Source organism: Schistocerca gregaria, chromosome 8, assembly GCF_023897955.1.
Source record: "Schistocerca gregaria isolate iqSchGreg1 chromosome 8, iqSchGreg1.2, whole genome shotgun sequence".
In the NCBI taxonomy this organism is placed as follows: domain Eukaryota; kingdom Metazoa; phylum Arthropoda; class Insecta; order Orthoptera; family Acrididae; genus Schistocerca; species Schistocerca gregaria.
The window spans coordinates 438,843,770-438,866,356 of record NC_064927.1 but is presented as its reverse complement, the minus strand read 5'-3'; the positions used below and the strand labels follow the sequence as shown (position 1 = coordinate 438,866,356).

The following is a 22,587-nucleotide window of genomic DNA, read 5'->3' as shown; positions in this document are numbered from 1 at the left end:
CACCGCTGTCCAGGGCGTCTTTAGACACATCTTCGGCCTAGAATCTCATTGGCTGGAGTAAAACTGTCTTCAGTGATGGGTCCTGCTTCGTACTGAGCCCTGTTGACTAGCGAAGAAGTTTTTGGAGACGGCGCCGACAGCGGTGGGATACCAACCTGATCTTCGCCCTCCGTATGGCCCGACATTCAGTAATAATGGTCTGGTGTGGCATTTATTTTCATGGCAGAACCCCTTTGGTTGTCATACCCATCCCTTAAAGTACAACGGTACGTCGACGATATTCTATGACCCGTTTTATTACCCATTGTGACAAGCCACACTGGGATTACATTTCAGCAAGATAATGCCCGTCCGCACGCGGCTAGAGTTTCCACTGTTTATAGTCGTGCATGCTAAGCCCTAACGTACCCAGTATGGTTGCTGTGTCTCTCCCCAGTTGGAGCATTATGGGCAGGACCCTCCATCAGCTCTGGATTTTGACGATCTTGCACGCCAATTTGACAGAATTCGGCATGATGTCCTTCAGAAAGACACCCAAGAATTCTATGAATCAGTGCCAAGCCAAATAATTGCTTGCATGACGCTAGAAGTGACCCAAAGTTTACTGACTTGTTCGATTTATGAAACTCTTTATGTTGAATAAATCATCCATTTTTCTGACTGTTTGGGTTTTAGAGTGTATAGTTTTTCAGCTTATTGTATATCTCGTTACGCATTAAGTTACTCTGTATTTTATCCTTCGTATTTCCTACTGGTTTCCTTTTTGACTTCTCTGTACTGATGCATTCTGTAATTACACGTCCGCAGCTCGTGGTCGTGCGGTAGCGTTCTCGCTTCCAGCGCCCGGGTTTCGGGGTTCGATTCCCGGCGGGGTCAGGGATTTTCTCTGCCTCGTGATGACTGGCTCTTGTGTGCCGTTCTTAGTTAGGTTTAAGTAGTTCTAAGGTCTAGGGGACTGATGACCATATATGTTACGTCCCATAGTGCACAGAGCCACTTTTGTAGTTACACGGAGTTTTATTATATTTCTTTAGCTTTGTGTAATATCTGATTATCTTATGGTTTATCGTTAGCTTTCTCTTCATCATGACTACCCTCTATGTGCTTGTTTAAGGCAGGCATCACAGCCGCGGGGAATGTGACATTTTCCTGCGTAATTCTTTAATTGTCTGTCGAAATTCTATTTGTGTATCATCTAATTATTTTTTATGCATTCCTCTGTAGATGTTTACGGTACAAAGCTTAAGTGGGACCGAGTATAAGTTGCTGTTTGCTATAGACGTTTTCCTGTGAACATTACCGTATTACAGTTTTCAGAAATGTCATTACGTTTCTCACAATTTGTTAGTCATCCAGTTTCCCGTTAATAGTTATTGGTCGTTGGGGAAACATTATGCGCCACGCGACCGTCCTAGAGCAACACGCTTCTTTTCAAATATGTGCGTTATCTCGAGAGGTGGTCCGATAGGGAGCCACGTCGTTAGTCCACTGTGTAAGTGGTTCCCCTCTTCCCGTAACGGTGGAAACCAAAATATCAGTGGTGGGGATAAGAAGAGCATAAAAGGAATGGCAGGCAGTTGGTAGGCAGACACTGTTCGGGACCACCCTCAACACCAGACATGAAGGTCGCAGCTGCACTAGCTAGCACTCTCCTGCTCGTCTCCATAGCGACGAGAGCGCTAGCGGATGGAGGTCAGTCTTGTAGTTTTCCTTCTCTAAGAAACTTGCAATCACTATATTTTTCAGTTTTCTGCCTAGTATCTGTTCTTCTATACGCTGTTTCGATTGCTCCATACGTATCTTGCGGGGACGCTTATTAGTTTATTGTTGAATAGCACAGTAAGATTGAGGTTTCATGACAAGTGGTTGTGAGTAAACTTCCTGCATGGGTACTGCCACTATCTGTCACATGCTACGCCCTTCTTCAAAACGATACTGTCGCTATTGACGTGGGGAATCTTCACTAGATGCTTTTCCCCATCCAGGACAAGTAACGCTGTAAATTCAGACAGACTTGGTGCTTTTTTTTTCACTAAAACCTGTATTATGAAACAGAACCATTTTCCAAAGCTTACTGATTCACATCCAGTGAGGATTAGTGAGGATGTTCTCCCCACAACCATAGTAGGTGGGCTTCGTATGTGCTCTTGACGCTCCCTTTTAAGCCTGCGGGGCAAATGTTTGTATAGGCTGTTGTTAGCTGATATATCCAGTGACTACTTACAATGTTTTCAAATAACTAAAATCAGGAGAAAATCATTTATGCTGATAAATTAAATCAAAAGATCTGTAATTTTTAAAATATCATTTTCTGTTTTTCTGAATAGTAACGATAGAGATTTTTCCTGACTAAAATGAGAAATGTACAAGACATTTACCAAGCTGCTACAACAGCAATTACAGTGGATAAGTAGAGTTCTGTACTTATGTCAGTGTACACACACTATGTACTGTATACCACATTTTACCGAAAATGGTGCCAAAATCCTTTACCTAGACACTCACGAGTGTTGGATTTCAGATTGATTGCTGGAAGCGGCTGCTTGAAAGTGTGCTCTAGCCCGCATCAAGCTAATACTCATTTCCGGTACGCAAATTTGAAGACCTTCTCTGTATATCCACTATTTGATGGACACTTGGTGGTTGACAATGTTCCTTCTTAACTTGTGCTGCCACCCTCTGGCTATCGATGGATATGTGTCGCAACTAGCCGAGAAAGAACTCGAGTCTGTCAAGTGTTCTTGGAAATCCCCTCGATGGTCACAAGACACAAGATGAGATTTTAAACATAGCTGAAATAGCAACTGTTGAAATTCTTCACGGTAAATGATAACAGTCAAACAGTTGCAGGATAAAGATTTATTAAAATTCTTGACCACGGTTTCGGTATTTCTAAATATAATTTCATCAGAAGTAAAATACACTAAAATCACGTCCTGCAGTGGAGATAAATAAAACAATTGTGCTGTGTTCGCATCAACCCTCTGTCCATAATTACGTTGTATAAATGGAGATGATGACGCCTTTGGCACAATTGTTTTATGTATCTCCACTGCAGGATGTGATTTTAGTGTATTTTACTTCTGATGAAGGCCGTGCGGTTCTAGGCGCTGCAGTCTGGAGCCGCGGGACTGCTACGGTCGCAGGTTGGAATCTTGCCTTGGGCATGGATGTGTGTGATGTCCTTAGGTTAGTTAGGTTTAAGTAGTTCTAGGTTCTAGGTGACTGATGACCTAAGATGTTAAGTCCCATAGTTCTCAGAGCCATTTGAACCTTTTTTGAACTTCTGATGAAGGTATATTTAGATATACCGAAACCGTGGTCATGAATTTTAATAAATCTATACCCTACAACTGTTTGGCTGTGATCATCTACCGTGAACACAAGATGAGATTCCAGAATAGACCCCCATGGGGATTTCCGAAAGGCGACTGTCAAGTGGCAAGTGACAATGAGAAAAAGACTGAATAACAAAAGAAAAGATAATCTTCTACGAGTCGATGCGTAGAATGTCAGAAGCTTGAACGTTGTAGGGAAGCTAGCAAATCTGAAAATGGAAATGCAAAGGCACATTGTAGGTATAGTAGGGGTCAGTGAAATGAAATTGAAAGAAGATCAGCATTGCTGGTCAGATGAGAATAGGTAATATCAACAGCAGCGAAAAATTATATAACGGGAGTGGGATTCGTTATGAATAGCAATGTAGGGCAGGAAGTGTGTTACTGTGAACTCTTCAGTAACAGGGTTGACCTTATCAGAATCGACAGCAGATCAATAACGATAACTATTGTACAGGTATACATGCCGACGTCGCAAACTGAAGATGAAGAGACAGAGAAAGCATATGAGGATATTTAACGGGTAGTACAGTACGTAAAAGGAGATGAAACATCTAATAGTCATAGGGAACTGGAATTTAGTTATACGGGAAGGAGTAGAAGAAACGGTTACAGGGGAATAGGGGCTTGGGATAAGAAATTAAACAGGAAAAAGGCTAACTGAGTTGTAATAAATTTCAGCTAGTAATAGCGAATACTCTATTGAACAATACTTGGAAAATGCCGCGTGATACAGAAAGATTTCAGATAGATTACATCATGGTCCGTCAGAGATTCCGGAATCATATACTGGATTGTAAAGCGTACTCAGGAGCAGATAAGGGCTCAGACACAACGCGGTAATAATGAACGGTAGGTTGCAGTTTGAAAGCTTACTCAGGAAGAATCAATACGCAAAGTGGGATACGGAAATATAAAGGAACGAATAGATGCGCTTGAAGTTCTCGAAGGCAATAGGTACAGCAGTAAGGAGTAGCTCAGCAGGCAGGCATCTATAAAAAAAGGGTGCGAGACAAGGATGTAGTCTTTCGCTTCTACTATTCAACCTGTACATCGAAGAAGTCATGATGGAAATAAAAGAAAGGTTCAGGAATGGGATTAAAATCAAGTACAAAGAATATCAATCTACAATTTAATGAGTACCGAATATGAAATGAGAATAAATCGAAGAAAGACGAAAGTAAGGAGAAGCAGTAAAAATTAGAACAGCGAGAATTTTAACATCACGATTGAGGGACAGGAAGCAGACGAAGTTAAGGAATGGTGATACCTGGGCAGCAAAATAATCAGTGACGGACGGAGCAAGGAGGACATCAAAAGCAGACTAGCACTGGAAAGAACGCCATTCCTGGACGAGAGAAATCTATTAGCATCAAACATAGGCCTTAAAATGAGGATTAAACTTCGGGGAATGTAAGTTTGGAGCACAGCATAGTGTGGTAGTGAAACATGAACTGTGGGAAAACAGGTACATTAGAGAATCGAAGCATTTGAGATGTGTTGATACAGACGAATGTGTGAAATTAGGTGGATTGGGAAGGTAAAGAATGAGAAGTTTCTGCACAGAATCGGAGAGGAAAGGAATAAGTAGAAAACATTGACAAGGAGAAGGGACAAGACGATAGGACATCACGTAAGAGGTCGGGGAATAAGTTCCATGGTACTAGGGATGCTGAGAAAGTCAAAAATTGTAGAGGACGTCAGATACTGGAGTACATCCAGCAAATAATAGCAAGTGAAGAGGTTGCCACAGGAAAGGAATGCTTGGAGGGCCGCATCAAACCAGTCTGAAGACAGATGATTAAAAAAAGTATTAACACCGAATTAACAAATAACGACGATTAACGAAGAAAATCTTCAATATAATTCAACGCAGGAAAACACCCAACTCTTGGTTGCAAGGAATAAAGAAAGACCTCGGTGAACTTGGACTTACTGAAATGGACGCAATGAATAGGGGCAATAACTGAATTCGTGATTTTTCGGGAGGCTCCAAAACCGAAGACGAACAGGAAACTAACAAATGAACATCTGGTAAAAATGGCAGCAAGCAGAAGAGCAGCCCGAGAGAAGAGAAAGAAAAAAGTGAATATGAAATGTAATTTTAAACGCTGTCCTTACTTGGCCAATTCTTGCAAATAAAGAAAAAAATTTAATAAATGCAAATGTCCGCCGGCCGGAGTGGCCTTACGGTTCTAGGCGCTACAGTCTGGAACCGGCGACCGTTACGGTCGCAGGTTCGAATCCTGCCTCGGGCATGGATGTGTGTGATGTCCTTAGTTTAATTAAGTTTACTTAGCTCTAAGTTCTAGGCGACTGATGACCTCAGAAGTTAAGTCCCATAGCGCTCAGAGCCATTTGAACCATTTTTGCAAATGTCCCAGCCAGTTTACCGTGTCCACTATAAAAACAAACAACACTTCCTCATGTTTCAGAGTGTAATCCAGGCGACACGAAGAAGGATGACTGCAACTCGTGCATCTGTGCCAAGGGCGGTGTCTGGGCGTGCACAGAGATGGCCTGCCCCAAGGTACAGGACGGTGAGTGACGTCACTGTACTCGTACTGTCGTAGTTCAACACCACTTCCCGCCACTTGCGCTCTGAGTCATAATCTTGTATCTCACACTTTTAAATAGCAACATCACAGCACCGACGCATTATGTCAATTTATACCAGTTATGTAGTTCCATGGGAGTTGACTTAGGTAGATGATATGATGTCTGCGTGTGTGTCGTTCTGCCACTTGTACGCTGCAGTCCTTAGGCGGTATCGGGAGGCATAGCAACACATACGCACACAACATACTCAATGCTCAAATAACTTGCGGGAAAATGACCAGCTAATATTTTCGACGACCGTCGGTATTTCGGCAGATGAGTATCTACCTCCTACATGCCTTCCCTTGTAAGCTAAAAAAAAAATAAAAATTGAGGGACCACTATACACTGTAACGGTCAGCCTATGGAAACCACGGATGAAAAGGCGGTGTTTGTGGGAAAATAACACACACAGTAAACAACTAAAACTGTATTTATCAATAGTGATACTCTAATTAACGACAGGTAATCAAGCAGCGCAAACTCCTCCCTCTGAGGTTTGCCAGAGAAAAAGCAAGAGTTCAGGCAGAATTTGAGCAATAGCCTCTATATCCACACGTATTACACTGAAGAGCCGAAGAAACTGGTACACATGCCTAATACCGTGTAGAACCCCACGAGCACGCAGAAGTGCCGCAGCACGACATGGAATGGACTCGACTAATGTCTGAAGTGATGCTGGAGGGAATTGACACCATGAATCCTACAGGGCTGTCCATAAATCCGTGAATACGAGGGGGTGGAGAACTCTTTTGGAAAGCACGTTGCAAGGCACCCCAGATATGCTCAATAGTACTCATGTCTAGGAGGTTGGTGGCCAGCGGAAGTTAACTCAGAAGGGTTTTCCTGGAGCAACTCTGTAGCAATTCTGGATGTGTGGGATGTCCCATTGTCTTGCTGAAATTTCCCCAGTCTGTCGGGATGCACAATGGACATGAATGGATGCAGGTGATCAGACAGGATGCTTACGTACGCATCACTTGTTACAATCGTATGTAGATGTATCAGGAGTCCCATATCATTCCAAATGCACACGGCCGACACTACTACACAGCCTCCACCAGCTTGAACGATCGCCTGCTGACATGCATGTTTCATGGATTCATGCGGTTGTCTTCATACCCGTAGCGTCTGCATGTCCATCCGCTAGATACAATTTGAAGCGAAACTCGTCCAACGAGGCAATATGTTAGTAGCTATCAACTATCCAATGTCGGTGCTGACGGGCCCAGACGAGCCGTAAAGCTTTGCGTCGTGCAGTCATCAAGGGTGCAGGAGTGCGCCTTGGCTCCGAAAGCCTATATCAATGATGTTTCAGTGAATGGTTCGCACGGTGATACTTGTTGATGGCCCAGCACTGAAATGTGCAGTAAATATGAGGAAGTGTTGCACTTCTGTCACGTTGAACGATTGTCTTCAGTAGTCGTTGGTCCCGTTCTTGCAGGATATTTTTCCGGCCGCAGCGATGTCGAAGATTCAATGTTTTACCCGCTTCCTCATATTATCGGTACACCCGTGAAATGGTAGTACGGGTAAATCCCCACTTCATCGCTAGCTCGGAGATGTATCCCATCGCACGTGCGGCGACTACAACACAACGTTCAAACTCACTTAAAACTTATTAACCTACCAATGTAGCAGCAGTAAGCGATCCAACATCTGCAATAGATACTTGTTGTCTTATATAGCCGTTGCCGACAGCTGCGCCGTATTTTCCTGTTTAGTTGTCTCTGTATTTGGATTCGCATTCCTCTACCAATTTCTTTGGCGATTCAGGGTATAAAAGTGTATGTGTGTAGGACTTTTCCACATCTCCTCCAAAACCACTAGACAGATTTCAGCTACATTCGGTACACTTTACACTTATAGTTTGGAAAGAACCATCAGAGAGAAAGTAAGAGGTCAGGCTGAATTTATGATTTCAGACCTTTATGACCCTTTTTCTCGCTTTCTCCACAAAATGCTGAAAGGAAAGAAGTCACATTTCCACTGATCATGGAGTCCAACTGTTGCATCGGACATGAACTTTTAATTTATTACTTCTTTACTGTTAATTCCATTTACAATTCACTTTGCAGACAGCATTCACATATATCACTGTATTACCTGCAAAATTAAGTCATTTTACCACACTTAGTTCAGGAGATATGACGTCATGACATTGAGCTGCGTGAAAATGGAACAACAGGGCAATATTTTCCAGAGATTCAGGGGAAATATATCTACAAATATGTGTGAAATGTTTTAAATTTATGTGAAATATATGTGACATGTGCGAACACGGGCAAAGCCACGGGTAGAAAGTTCCTTCTACATCGATGTGCTGATTTCAGCCAAACTGTGGCGGTAAGGTCCAGCATGTCCTATTCTATAAATAATTCGCGTCAATATTATACAACCATGATTTATTATACTGATAGTTCAGTACTATCCACAACTTTCAGCATGTGCCTTCAGTGGAACTGGAGTTATTACATTCTTCCTGAAATCTTCAAGTACCTTCAGGTAAATCGTGCACATCAGGTGGAAGAATTTTGTCATGACTGGCTCTCCCATGGATCTCTAACTCTGAGAGTGTGTCGTATACTGCAGGGTCCTTGTTTCCACCTAGATCTTTCAGTATCCCGTCAAAGACATCACGCAATATCAATCCTCCATCTCCTCTTCTGTTTCAATAATTGGGTTCCCAAGTTTGTTATCCTTGTGTAGACCCTGTATTTATATTCCTTCCACCTTTCAACTATCCATTATTTGCTTACTACTGGCTTCCCATCTGAACTCCTAATAATCATGAAACTGTTTCTCTTTACTCGAAAGGACTCTTTAATTTTCCTGTAGGCAGTAGATATCTTTCTCCTAGTTGTATTTCCTGTAGGCAGTAGATATCTTTCTCCTAGTTGTATTTGTCTTCTAGACATTTCTGCTCAGCTGTTTTGCACTTCATGTCAATCTTATTCTATAGACGTCTGTTATATCTATCACCTACTTCATTTGTTCCTTTCTCCTCAGTCTCCTTTTGTCAATTCAAATAAATGTCTTTCTATTATCCAACGATTTCTACTGGGCCTTGTCTTGTTACCTACCTGATCCACTCCTGCTGTCCGTATTGAACCTGTCAAAGCTACCCATTCGTCTTCTGTTGCATTCATTTCCTCTGCTTCAGTCCATCGTTGCCCAATTCTGGCTTTGAAACTCTCAACAACCTCTGGTTCCTTCAGTCTATCCAGGTTTCACCTCCGTAAGTTCCTCAAGTTTGCATCTTCTTCAGTTTTCATCCGCAGTTCATAACCAAGAAATTATGGTCGGAGTGCATATCTACCGGTGGAAAAGTCTTACAGTTTAAAATGCGGTCTCCGAATCTCTGCCTTAAGTTCCGTAATCAGGTCTGAAAGCTACCAGCTTGCCTCATTTTCTTCCATGTATACAAGCTCCTTTCATGATTCTTAAACCAAATGTTAATGATGGTTAAATTATGTACTGGGCAGAATTCTATCAGGCGGCTTTCTCTTTCAGTACTTTCCCGTAGCACGTTTCTCCTACTATTATTCCTTATCTTCTTTTTCCTAGTATCGAATTCCAGTCACCCATTACAAATTTCGTCTGAATAGTGTATGAATAACTTATTTGACTAATAATAAGTTCTTTCAATCCTTTCAATATCTGCGGAGCTAGTTGGCGTACAAGCTTGTACTACTATGGTGTTGTTGGCTTCGGTTCTATCTTGGCTACGATGATGTGTACACAACGGTGCTATTAGTAGCTTAGACACATACCTATTTTCTTATTCATTAATAAGCCTTCTCCTGCACGGCCCTATTTGATTTTATAGATAATTCTGTACAGTCCAAAACAGAAGTCACGCTCTTCCCGCCTTCGCACTTAACTAATTCCCGCTATTTATAACTTGAAATTAGTCAGTTCAGTTTTTAAATTCTCACCCTAAAAGGGTTTAATTTTATGTGGTGATCAAAAAACACACCTCAACGCGTTTTCTCAGAATTTGACCAACCTTTTGGAAACGCTACCTGCTCAAGGCAAGACGCCACCCCATCACTCAATCGATTCACAGCTGGTCGATAGCGAGACTCACGTGTGATCTGTCTCCCTCTATATACGTTTTGGTGAAAGGCAACTTGAAGGTTGCCTATTCAGGTGGCAAAGTGTCGGTAGACGCGGTCCTTCCAACGAAGGTTGGAAGTACCCTTTGACCCTGAGTCGCATGCTGACAACTAAACTGTTGAAGATGCAAAAGCTTACTTCATAAAAACGGCATGTCACAATGTATTATCATCCTTCGCCTTGACCACCACCTCAAGGAAGAGAAGGTAGCATTCCTTTTCCATCAACCTTTTGGAAACGCTACCTGCTCAAAGTGGCTTAAGCTGAGACGTTTTAATGATTTTGTTACAAAAGGATCCACAACCCTGATAAACGTCTTGAAATAAATAAGTTTACTCTTTCCAATTGACATTTATTTATTTTCATTTTGCGTACCACTACGTTTCTGCTGTGTAGCTATTCCCAAGAAACTGCGTACATATCAATCAAAGACGTAAGCACAAATCAACCATTGTTTGCAGTAATCAGAATGAAGAGTAAAACAGAATAAAACGAGCGCTTACAGATGTTCTATAAGTTTATGCGAATTCACACTGTCATATGACTAAAATAACAAGAGTATCGTCAACATTAAAAATATCGTCAACGTTTCTAAAAAGCAATGTGCTTTCAATGTCGGCAAGCTCCTAGAAATCTTCCAAAAATAATTGGCAGCAGCAGGTGAGAAAGTTCTCTCCATGGTAATTCCATCGGTCTGCTCACAAAACTGGCCGTGGAACGAAAAGTAATTGGAAATCAATACACCTCGAAACAAGTTATTTAAGTTCTAACAACCCTACCACAACAAAGGTCAAAATTTAATAATCATTGTAGTGTTGCTCACGCTGCTAAATAGTGCATTTTCGATCAACAACATAGTTATTATGTGGCAGGTGTCATTAGAGCACAGTTAATAAAGTCATTTCATGTAATAATGAATAAACTAGGCACTCATCTTTTCGTGTTTCCCACGCTGGTCTCGTTGTAAAATCATGGCTCAATCGTCGAAAACCTAGGTGGTGATGATTCCAAGCTCGGATCCAAAGAGGCCTAGGTTTTATTCTGCTATATTCAAAAGTTTTGTAGATGTGCTTCACAAACCATTCTTGAAGATTAAACCTTTCAACGTTAGCACAATGGTGATGTAAAAAAATAATCAGCACTCCAACTTTAAGTTACACTTCCTTTTTATTGCTTTTGTTGCAATATCACGTAACACACAAAAGATCACTTCACAATACAAAACATACTTGAAAACATCTTCCTCGCTGTTAAAGTTCACATTTTATAAGCTGACTACGTTATGCGTCTTTCCAACATGACGTCCAAGACTTGACTTTCTGAGGTCCGACTCTCTAACTAATTGCTTACGCACTCAAAAATCAAGAGTTACAAGTACGTCAAAGATCATAGTGACAAAAGAAAGAATACACATAAGAATAATATCATTGCAATATAAACATATCGATGTATCAAAATACCTCTACATTAATGAAATCAAATCTGAAAATTGTCTCAGAAATATGTTAAGTAGTTAACAGAAACACAGTAGAATTTTGCTGCTATCGAGAGGTTGAGTTGAGGTGCCGTAATGGTTACGTAATTCAAGTACCATTAGAAAGTTAACAACGAACCTAACTCCAGCTATAACAAATCCGACAAAAGAACGCGATTGAAGAGAGGACACGTCAGAACTTACTAAAATATGTCACCCTCCTCAAATACAATTTCTGAAATCGACGTATGAAATCTGCCGAACGTACATGCTGACCAACACGTGGAGGCAGTAGGGAAGCAAGATGTTTTACTGAACGGTAGGGTGGAGCACCTGTGTTACCAGTCCCACTGTCGTATGTCAGACCTACACTAGCCCATAATCACTGTATTATTTCGACACATATAACCTGAATTTTGTAAGACATCGGTCTTCCACCCAAAATTCTGTGTTTTCTTGTATTGTGCAAACCTCCCGTTGATTTAGTATTACGTTACCTAATTATTTAGGCAAGGCATCACTCGCGCTAACAAACGGGGTAGGGCACAGCCTACAGTTACTTATTCCAGGAACGTACCTGTAGTAAATTCCAACAAAATTTGTGATTTATTGTTTTAATTAGTGAGGGTATTTCAAATTCTAACATGAAGTTCAAGTGCACTTCATTGTCGGTTAAGATTACCGATATGCTCCTATGAACTTCCATTCATGTTCACGTAGTTAATAACAAATTTTACCACTCCTTCAAAATGGTTCAAATGGCTCTGAGCACTATGGGACTTAACATCTACGGTCATCAGTCCCCTAGAACTTAGAACTACTTAAACCTAAGTAACCTAAGGACATCACACAACACCCAGTCATCACGAGGCAGAGAAAATCCCTGACCCCGTTGGGAATCGAACCCGGAAACCCGGGTTACCACTCCTTTCTGAGTAACTTACTGCTTTAATTATTTGCTTTTTGGGAAGTAAGAGAAACCCTTTTGTGGGTGTCTGTCACATTTAACGAAGGTGAGACTTGATATGGCAGGATGCATTACGAAAATACGGTGAATCACTTCAATTTATTCCGACGCTAATAATCCTGCATATCTCGCATTCCTACACTGATACGCTGTTTTCATAAATAAATCATTTATACATGGCCCCACGACCAACTAAAGAATGTATAAATTACCACTGCCATACATACCCACAAGATCATCTTCCACAGAAACTTCCGAGCACTTAAATTTCCCAGTAAAAGTTCTCCTGATAGCTTTACATTCGTCTTAAGGCAAAGAACTTCCAGGAAAGCAATCCTGATTACTTATGAAAAACGTGGACGTGTAATCGTTCTAAAATATTTATGATGATAGTTACTGTACATCTGAGAGTTAACAAGTCAGTAGATTTTGTGATGAGGAACTAGCGTAAGACGCGTGATTCTCTATAATGAGCAATTCACGTGCAAATAACAGCAGTTTTGATGCACATCATTTACGTTCCAGGAGTTGGTGGACTAACTTTATGAATTAGGAGTGGCAAATGTATTTTCTTCCTTTTTCCGGTTTGTAGATGTCTGGCTTTTCTAGGGGAATTACTTCTTAACAGTACCTCGGATTTTTTTCAGAAATAGTTTTAAGTGCACAAAATATCAAACATCTTGAGAATTCTGTTCAGTATGACCAAGTGACAAAAAATCTAGCAAAGAACAGTTTAATGTAGAAATCACAGTCTACTTACAAATTTTTCCGAGTGCCTCATGTTTCAGAATTAGAAGCATAAAGTGCCACTTACACTCCACAAAAATGTAAAAAATTGGGGTATAAGTGAAAACAATGTTTTAGAGAAAGAGAGACACAAAATAGTAACGTTCCAAGAAATTGAAAGAGAAATTGTAGTTCCTAAATTTATATGTTTCGGGTAATCGACCAGACCGTTTATGACAGTCATACAACAACCCCAAACTTGTACAATATCCACACTTTCAAATGTTTCAGCATGTACTCCGGGCGAAAGGAAGAAGATTGACTGCAACTGGTGTACTTGTGTAAAAGGTGCCGGCTGGGCATGCACCAAGATAGCTTGTCCCACAGTTAAGGAAGGTGAGTAACACTCGAAATCTCCTCTCTCTCACAGATACCCTACCATCTGTTTGTTTCACAGTGAAAAATAGTAGTAGGGTTCCTCTTTTCAATCGTCACGCGAATACTAAGATGTCAGATATTGACATAACTCATCAAGGAATAGGAAATATGAGGTGTCAGCTGAGTTGTTTAGCATACGTCTACGATGCTACAAATACTATACGTGGTGACCTATGGAAATGGGAAGCTCCACATAGGATCACGTGAATTTAAGAGGACATTGTATATCCTATGCCGCCAATGGTAAATTATCGAATTTTGTGACCCATTATCTTGGAAACTTTTTAAGACATCAACTTACAATTTTTTCATAATCATTGAATCCACCTTTCCAGATACACTGAACTAGACCTATTACTAAAATTCTATTGTGGGGCATGTTATCTTTTTTTTTCAAACACTAAATTTTTTGACAGAATTTTATAAATAAGTGAACATAAAAACAAAACAACTCATGATATTTTAATCAATCTAGTTCCATATGTGTTGAGTTTCACACTTGGCACGCTGTGAAAATTTCTTGTCTCCACCATTAGTACTTTTTTTTAAAAAAAAACGGATCATTTATTGCAAAAAATGTAGTTCAGGGATATTGAAGTTTAAAATTTTTTGTTGTAACTCCTTATACAAACTTATTTTTCTGCATATTTTATGCACTAGAGTTGCCCTGGCTCATAGTCTGTGTCTTCTTCTGCGTCAGAAAAACCCAGTGCTTGCCCCTCGTTTCTTTCTTGCTTCTTTTGTTATTTGCTGAGCAGTTAACTCTGCTTCACGTACACGAAGCTCATCAAATTCTCGCAGTCCTTTAGCTGTGTTCTGTCCAGATCTTACCCCTAACTTCTCCAGAACCTTAAGCCTTGTATAGTTCCCAACATTAAAAGTTATTACAGCATCAGACACTGTTAACTTAATATTTATATGTAATTTGGTGCAGGGTGCCAGAAAATTCGACTTACCTATCTTTACATGAAGTGTTTAGAGGTGGAGACAAAGCATGACATGGCTTTTCATCGGCTGATATTCGATGAAAGAAAAACTCACATCTCTGTTACACGAAAATTTGCATTTCTTGAAGTTATTTTTACGCTTAGTCATTTTATTTATGTATAAAAAGCAATAGCTGTTAGCTTACTACAAAAAACAGCCGATAATCACACCACTTTAACGAAAACTAGTATCAGAAACAAAGGACTGATTTGCTTATTCGTAAAGCCAACTTCTGAAACGTAGCAATAGGCACAATGTAAAGCAATTCACAGCCTTCTAGACTGTGTAGTTCCCAAAATATGACCTCACAACTGTGGCAGTATATGCATAGCTGCGAAATTTGACAGTCACGAGTCAATGTTCAAATATTATTTGAAGGTCTCACAATTGTCTGATTTCAATGTATTGTATACCAAAATGTTCAGGAAAGTCCAAAGTACATTATAGAGTAGAAAATAGAAAATGTCAAATTTCAACGAATTTCACGTAGAATGTTCCCTTAAAAGAAACAAGGTCGAGCAATGGATAACGTTTCTTTAAGTAAAAATTACTAGGGATGGCCAATTAATCATGAAAGTAGGGATTCTAAGGACATATTAATGAACGAAGTCATCATACTACAAGAAGACACTACTGGTCACAAAAAAGATTTAGTTTATGGCCAAAAGACACCAAAAAGATGATATATCTACTGATCATGGAAACATTTAACAAATGGAGATAGGATTGCAAAAATTAACTATGGCCTTGCACAGGTTGGCGGTTAGATAAAATGACCGTATAAAACTACATCGTGAATTTGGTCAGTGATCGTGGAAAAAGATTAATGATTTAAAGAATGATCATCGGATGTGTTAGATGACGATCAGTTCGGCTTTATGAAAGTTAAAGACACAAGAGAAGCGGTTATGATTTTGTGGTTGACAATGAATGCAAGACTACAGAAAAACCAGTACACGTTCATATGATCTGTCAACTTGGAAAAAGCGTTCGACAGTGTCAAATGGTGCAAGATGTTCGCAATTCTGAGAAAATAGGGATAAGCTATAGGGAAAGAGGGAAAGGGGGGTAATATACAATAAGTAAAGGATGTAAGACTGGGATGTAGTCTTTCACCGCTATAGTCCAATCTATACATCAAAAAAGCAATGACGGAAATAAAACTTCAAGAGTGGAATTAAAATTCAAGATGAAAGTGAACGTGCTGCATGGAATGAACAGTCCAGTGAGTACAATATACGGAATAAGACGAAAGCAATGAGAAGTAGCTGAAATGACAACAGCAAGAAACTTAACAATAGGATTGGTGATCACGAAGTAGAAGAAGTTAAGGAATTCTGCTACTCAGGCAGCAAATTAACACGTGACGGCCGGAGCAAGGGGGAAATGAGAAGAAGACTAGCACTGGGAAAAAGGGCATTCCTGACCAAGAGAAGTCTACTAATATGAAACACGGGTCTTAATCTAATGAAGAAATATCTGAGAATGTACGTTTGGAACACAGTATTGCATGATAGTGAAACATGGACGTGGGAAACCGGAACAGAAGAGAAACGAAACTTTGAAATGTGCTGCTTCAAAAGAATGTTGAAAATTAAGTGTACTGATAAGATATACAACGAGGAAGCTCTGCACAGAATCGGCGAGTAAAGGAAGACATAGGAAACACCGACAAGAAGAGACAGCATAATCGTAAATCTGTTAGGACGTCAATGAGTAAGTTCAGTGATACTACAGGGAAGTGCAGAGGGTAAAAATTGTAGAGGAAGATAGAGATTGGAATACATCCAGCAAGTAATTAAGAACGTATGTTGCAAGTTATACTGTGAAATGGAAAGATTGGCACAGGAGAGGAATTTGTGGCAAATCAGTCAGAAAACTGAAAAAAACTGGAAAAGCACTACTGTGGCCTAAGCGCATGGTGGGTACAACTAGCTTGTTGTTAACATTAAAGCAGTAAAACGCAACTCTGATGCATATTAATTGACTCCACGCACGTCTCCCCTCGGTGGTTGCAATGACTGCTCATGCTTATTACTCTTCAGCTGTGCGAGTGTAGAAGACGGCTGCGGTATTGGCTGAAAATTCTTCGTTTGGTTCGTTGTCTGTAGTCTTCTCTATGTTGGAAACACGTCCCTCTGCAGCTCTCTGCAAAGACCAAGTATCTTCCATAGCAGCTTTGAAACAATTGTGTTCTATACGGCATTCGTGAAGCAAGCGTATTCTAACTTTAGCTGGTGCTGCCAGCATCCAAATGTCACCGACCAGCTGCCACAGACCTGGGCTGATTAGCATAAATATTCCTGTCCAGAGCCTGCACACAAACATGAACTGATCAACTCTCAAGCCAAAGTCATTATAAAGTGCACAAGTCCCTGCTCTAACGTCTGGACAGTCATCTAAAGGTTTCAGTGAGCATCAGGAAATATCATGTACGCGAGTCATGAATAATTTTATACTGAGCAGGATAGTAATGTTCATTCTCACAGACATGTTCATTCTTACACACAAATACTACTAATTGGGAGTAAACAATTATATTACAAACTTATTATGTCTCCTTGGCCTCTAGAAAGTGAGAAACTGATATCTTGGCTGCTTGGCCTTTAAACTGCTGATTATTAATGACATAACATTAAGGTATTTCAGATATATCTTGGCTCTATGGTCTCTTAAAAGTGAAGAAATTGATTATTCGTATTCCTTGGCCTTTTAACAACGAACAACTAAATCAATAAAGAATCCGCACATCCAGTGCGGATGTCCACCAGGCTCGACCTCTAATGAGAATAGGAGAAATGCCTCGACTAAAGTTGATAATGGACAACGGGCGCTACATTCGTAATGTATGGATACGTTGAGAATTTGGATCTGACGGGACGCGTACTAGGGTAGACCGTGCAGTCGCGCTGGCTGCTATGCCCGGATGGCACAATGTTCAGCGCGTCTGCCTAGTAAACAAGAGACCAGGGTTCGAAATGCAGTCTGGCACAAGCTTTCAACTTTGACTAGTGGTTTAAATCAATGCACGCGTTCGGTTAATGTCTGTAGTCCCTTTTCGTGCCGTTACAATTGTTTAACAGTGGCATGGAATCTAAAGCAGAAGAAGTATCGGTGAGATTCTTCAGAGTATTACGCGAAAGAATGCCCTCTCCTTTTAGCATTAGTTTATGTAGGTCGCTGGAACAGTGAAGGATACCCAGCGACGAAAAAAAAAAAGAAAGAAAAGTAAAGCGCAGGACATTCTCATTTTCAGTGAGGAATGTAGGACAGATGCACCTAAGTATGGCATACTGGCTACTGTCAACGTATTTCAGGATTGTGATAAACAGAGGTCTTCCGAAACTGAGCGCCCTCTGTTCGTAGACAGAAGAAGGAACTGCTGAGGATTGATGACACATGTGGAGACTGGCAGTTCATCCTGAACATTAAATTATTCGTATGGCCCCTAGGGAGTCGTAAACAGTGTAGTTGCGTGGAACCTTCTTGGTTCAAATGGCTCTGAGCACTATGGGAGTTAACATTTGAGGTCCTCAGTCCCCTAGAACTTAGAACTACGTAAACCTAACTAACCTAAGGCCAGAACACACATCCGTGCCAGAGGCAGGATTCGAACCTGCGACCGTAGTGGTCGCGCGGTTCCACACTGAAGCGCCTAAAACCGCACGGCCACACGGACCGGCGAACCTTCTTGAGAAGAAGCTAGGAGACATTGTTGACCACGAGACGAAATTGGGAGAAGCAGGTAGATATTGTTGATCATGCTAGAAACGACTTGGGAACGCGAAGTGCGGCATGTGCATTAGCTCCGACCTCCGCAACATAGCACGTGCGGTGGATTATCTCTTGTCGGTTGATGTTACAGTGAACATCTGCGTATCAGATTTCCAGCTAATTAAATGCACACGCAACAGGCCCATGATTGTGTTCATCAGATTTGTTACTTTCTCTCCTGTATGAATCTGTGACGAGATCATATATTGTTTCTTCTTTTTCCTGGCCTTTGTCCCGTACCTTCACGCAGTCAGCATGTTAATTTCCAGATGCGGTAATATTAGTTCTTCACATGCCTTTCGTGTCGCTACCCCTTCCTGCACAGGGACAGTTCCCCAACTGTCTACGCCTAGTTTTATCCCATGTGAAAATGTGGAAACCTTAACTAAATGTTTGATTATCATGTAACTTAGGTGAGACGTGGGTACCAGCCCGGTATTCACCTAGTCGTATGTGGGAGACCGCTTAAAAATCACATCCAGCTTGGCCGTCACAGTGGCACTTGGCGTTAACCTGCCGACCTCATCCGAGTTGGGCCGGCTCCTCTCTCCACATCTCGAAAGCGGCGTGCTAATGCGCGCGGCTTTCCGGGAGGCTCTGATTGAATCGTATATTAATCAAAAAATTCGGTACTTATCGTAAGGACTGAAGGAAACCAGCACTGAGGCCTCTCCACGTGTGTGTGAAAAATCAAGGAAAAAGTTCAGGTTTACGAGCTGTGACGATTGTAAGTTGTCGCTATAAGAAGTAAGCTGCTTATCGCAGTAATGAACTAAATAATATGAACTGGTGATCAATTTTGGCTTATCTCAAAGTACTGGGACTATCGTTCCCTGTTATCTGGCGTTTTCATCAAAAATATCCTTACACCGCTATAAAACTGCGGACCACCAGTATAAAAGTAGGCGGGGACTATTGAGTCGTCAGTAGAGAAGCAGTAAGAGCAGATTGGATCGGTCAGGGAAACTCAGTGACTTCGAGCGTGGACTAGTCACTGGATGTCACGTGAGTGACAACTCCATCAGCCAAAATTCGACCGTTCGTGATGTGGATGTGAAGTGGGAGAGCGAAGTAACAACTGTAGCTGAGCCAAGACCAGAGAGACCTAATGTGCTAACGGTCAGGAACCGTCGACAGTGGTGGAGGATCGTGAAACCGAAATGCTACCAGCAGTCTGGCTAGCGCCCCCGTTGAGTTTATTGAGTTAAACAGGACTGTGGTACAGCAGTCAATCAGCTAGTCGTAAGCCATGCCATATCCGTAGTCACTTTTAAGCGACACTTGAGGTGCTGCAAAGAGCAACGCTACAGAACGTAGGAAGATTGGAAACGAATCATGGGGAGTGACGATTCACGCTATATCCTGTCTCAGTCAGATAGAAGTGTTTGGGGTAAGCAAACGCATGGAGAAGCTTACCTGCCATCGTGTGCAGTGACAACTATGAATTACAGAGAAAATGGTGTTACGGGATGGGTTTGTTTTTCTTGGCTGGGGTGTGGTCCCCAGACTGTGCTACAGAAAACGATGAAACCAGTCTACTGGGGCACACTTGTATGTGGCTCCCGAATATGATAAAAAGATAAATTAAAGTAAAATGACACAAGTATACGAGGTGCGACAATAAAGTAATGTGATTGATGTGGAAAAAAATTTTGCTTACCGTTTTAGTCAAGTTTAGTGTTGTCTCTTTGAAAGTAGTTCCCTTCTGTTTGCACATTTTCCAGCCCTTCTGCCATTGATGGTAACATTTCTGGACCTCATCTTCTGTAAGATACTCCAAGACCCTCAACACAGCTTTTAGGAAATCCTGTGTTGTTTTAAAATGGTGTCCCTTGACCGCCGTTTTGACTCTTGGAAATAGAAGAAAGTCGCACGGGGCGATATCTGGTGAATAAGGTGGCTGTGGTAGTACTGAAACTTGTTTTGAGGTTCAAAATTGCTGTACTGGCAGAGCAGTATGGGATGGCCCATTATTGTGATGCAGAATCCAGTTATCGGGAATGTTGGCAAGGACACAAAGAACTCTTTTACGAAGTCTTTCTAAAATTTGTTCGTAGTAATATTGGTAATACGTAGTAATATTGGTTAACTGTTTGCCCCGGAGGTACCCACGCCTTACGAACAATTCCCTTGGAATAAAAGAATCACACAAGCATTCATTTCACTTTTGACTTTGACATGCGAGCTTTTTTTGGTCTGGGTGATCCCTTTGGGCACCATTGCGAACTTTGAAGTTTTGTCTCTGAATCGTAGTGAAAAAAAAACAACTTTCATCACCAGTGATAACACGGCTCAACAATTCTGGATTGATTCCCCAATCAGATAGTACGATTTCACTCACCCTGGCCAAGTTGTCATCTGTCCGTGAGGTTGATGGTCGTCCACTGCAGTCTTCATCTTCAACATTCGTTCTGCCTTCACTAAACATTTTATGCCAACGAAAAACTTGAGCTCTTGACATAACCTCCTCTCGAAAAGCCTTCTGAAGCTTGCTGTAAGTTTCCGTCACGTTTTCACCCAATTTAACGCAAAAAGAAATGGCATACCGTTGCGCAATATTATGCGGTTCCATTTGCGTGATGAGAGACACAAACACTTGTTGAGTTATTATAGCACAACTAACGACTGAGCAGTTGCATCTATGTGCCACTTGGACTAGGAGCAGCTTATAGACCAGGTCAAAGATATTGTGCCTACACAAGCCTGAAGGGTTGCCACATCTTCCAAAGGAAATCAGTCTCATTACTTTATTGTTGCACCTCGTATTATAAACGAAGCATGTCTCTGATAGGTTTTATAAAGCGGATCGCTCACTGTGCTCTACCACAAACCCAAAGATACTGCTTCTAGTCAAAGATTGTAGTAATGTAGTAAGAGAGCGCTTGGCGCACAGTGATGCTAGCTGTCTATGAGCGAAAGAGGATGGAGTAGGCAGTTTTTGTGGTGTGCTCTCTGAGGCCAGCAAGTTTAGATTAATACAGAAATTACGAGAACATGGAAGCAGGAGTCTTCTCGCAAACAAGATAAAGATCTTAAATAATTACGACTTTCCTTTTGCCAGTGCGTTAGCATATATGAGTTGTGATAATTTGTGATTGTTGAGAAAACCCAGAATGGGAGTATACTGATTTGACAAAAAGGTTAATAAGATATTTACCTTTTTGTAATTTTCTAAGATATATTAACACTGGTATATGCAATTAAATGATTTGTATTTGTGCTTGTTTAGTGAGGTTAGATAATACTTGCTGTGTAAATCTCATTGTTTGTGGCTCAACTGATAAATATCATCTAATTTTGTGAGCACTGTAATTTCAAGTTTCAGATGTTTTGACAGGCCAAACTTTGCTTGGAATATAATTCACTAAAAAAAAAATCTGTGTTAGTGATTCACCACAATTAGTACCACCTCCCGGCCCAGGTCATATGGTTTTCAAAGAAGTAGGTTTTTTCTTAAATATTTTCATATATCAGCCAAACGAATTTCATGTACATTCCAAAGTATTACGGTCAGCATTGCACACCGCTGAGGCTGTAGCTAGCATATTTATACTTTTTTTTTAAAATAAGAGATCAGAACATATCGCGCTCCACCGTTACTGCTTTAGAGATAAGACAACTCAATTTATTTGTTATGTGCACAGGGACCAAAGTTATCAGTTTTGAACAGACCCAGAGGATTAAGTGCCCAAGGGGCTGAATGTGTTTTGCAGTGACTATATTTCTTTATTAGCACTGGGAGTTGCATTGCCCAATCAGTTCGTATAAAGTTTTTGCTAACAATAACACCGAGTAAGTACACAATTTGTTTATAACACGCTGCACGATATCTCTAGTTTGTATCCATTCCTCAGTCACGCATTCATTCAATGTACTACAAAAAATATTTTTTAAAGAATGTTACACTTTCTTTCAATGTGCGACAAAGCATATCAAGTAAGCCAACTTAATTTATTTGTTATGCGCACAGGCACTCACTCAAGTATCATGAAGAAAGAAGGTTAAAGAAAGTTACAACGACAGAAGCGGAAGGACGGAAACCCATTTTGCAGCATGTCTTAAAGCGGCACCTGTGAGGCAATAAAGTGAGGACAGTAGCGTTCCTGAAACAGGTTGACCTTCGCAGCGTCCTGACCTGAATTCAATGGAACACATTTGAAACGGGT

General features: G+C 40.9%; 1 protein-coding gene across 2 annotated transcripts in view; it reads left to right on the top strand.

Moving 5' to 3' along the window:
- The first annotated feature begins 1,576 nt into the window (after positions 1–1,576).
- LOC126284840 (serine protease inhibitor I/II-like) overlaps positions 1,577–22,587 on the top strand; it is a 44,869-nt gene continuing 23,858 nt past the window's right edge. The window contains exons 1-3 of one of the 2 annotated variants that reach the window (XM_049984065.1): positions 1,577–1,692; positions 5,774–5,878; positions 13,514–13,618. In XM_049984065.1, coding sequence (XP_049840022.1) covers positions 1,620–1,692; positions 5,774–5,878; positions 13,514–13,618 — 283 coding nt within the window. In that variant the 5' untranslated portion in view covers positions 1,577–1,619. The remainder of the gene's footprint in view (positions 1,693–5,773; positions 5,879–13,513; positions 13,619–22,587) is intronic. The other variant, XM_049984066.1, reaches the window with a different exon arrangement.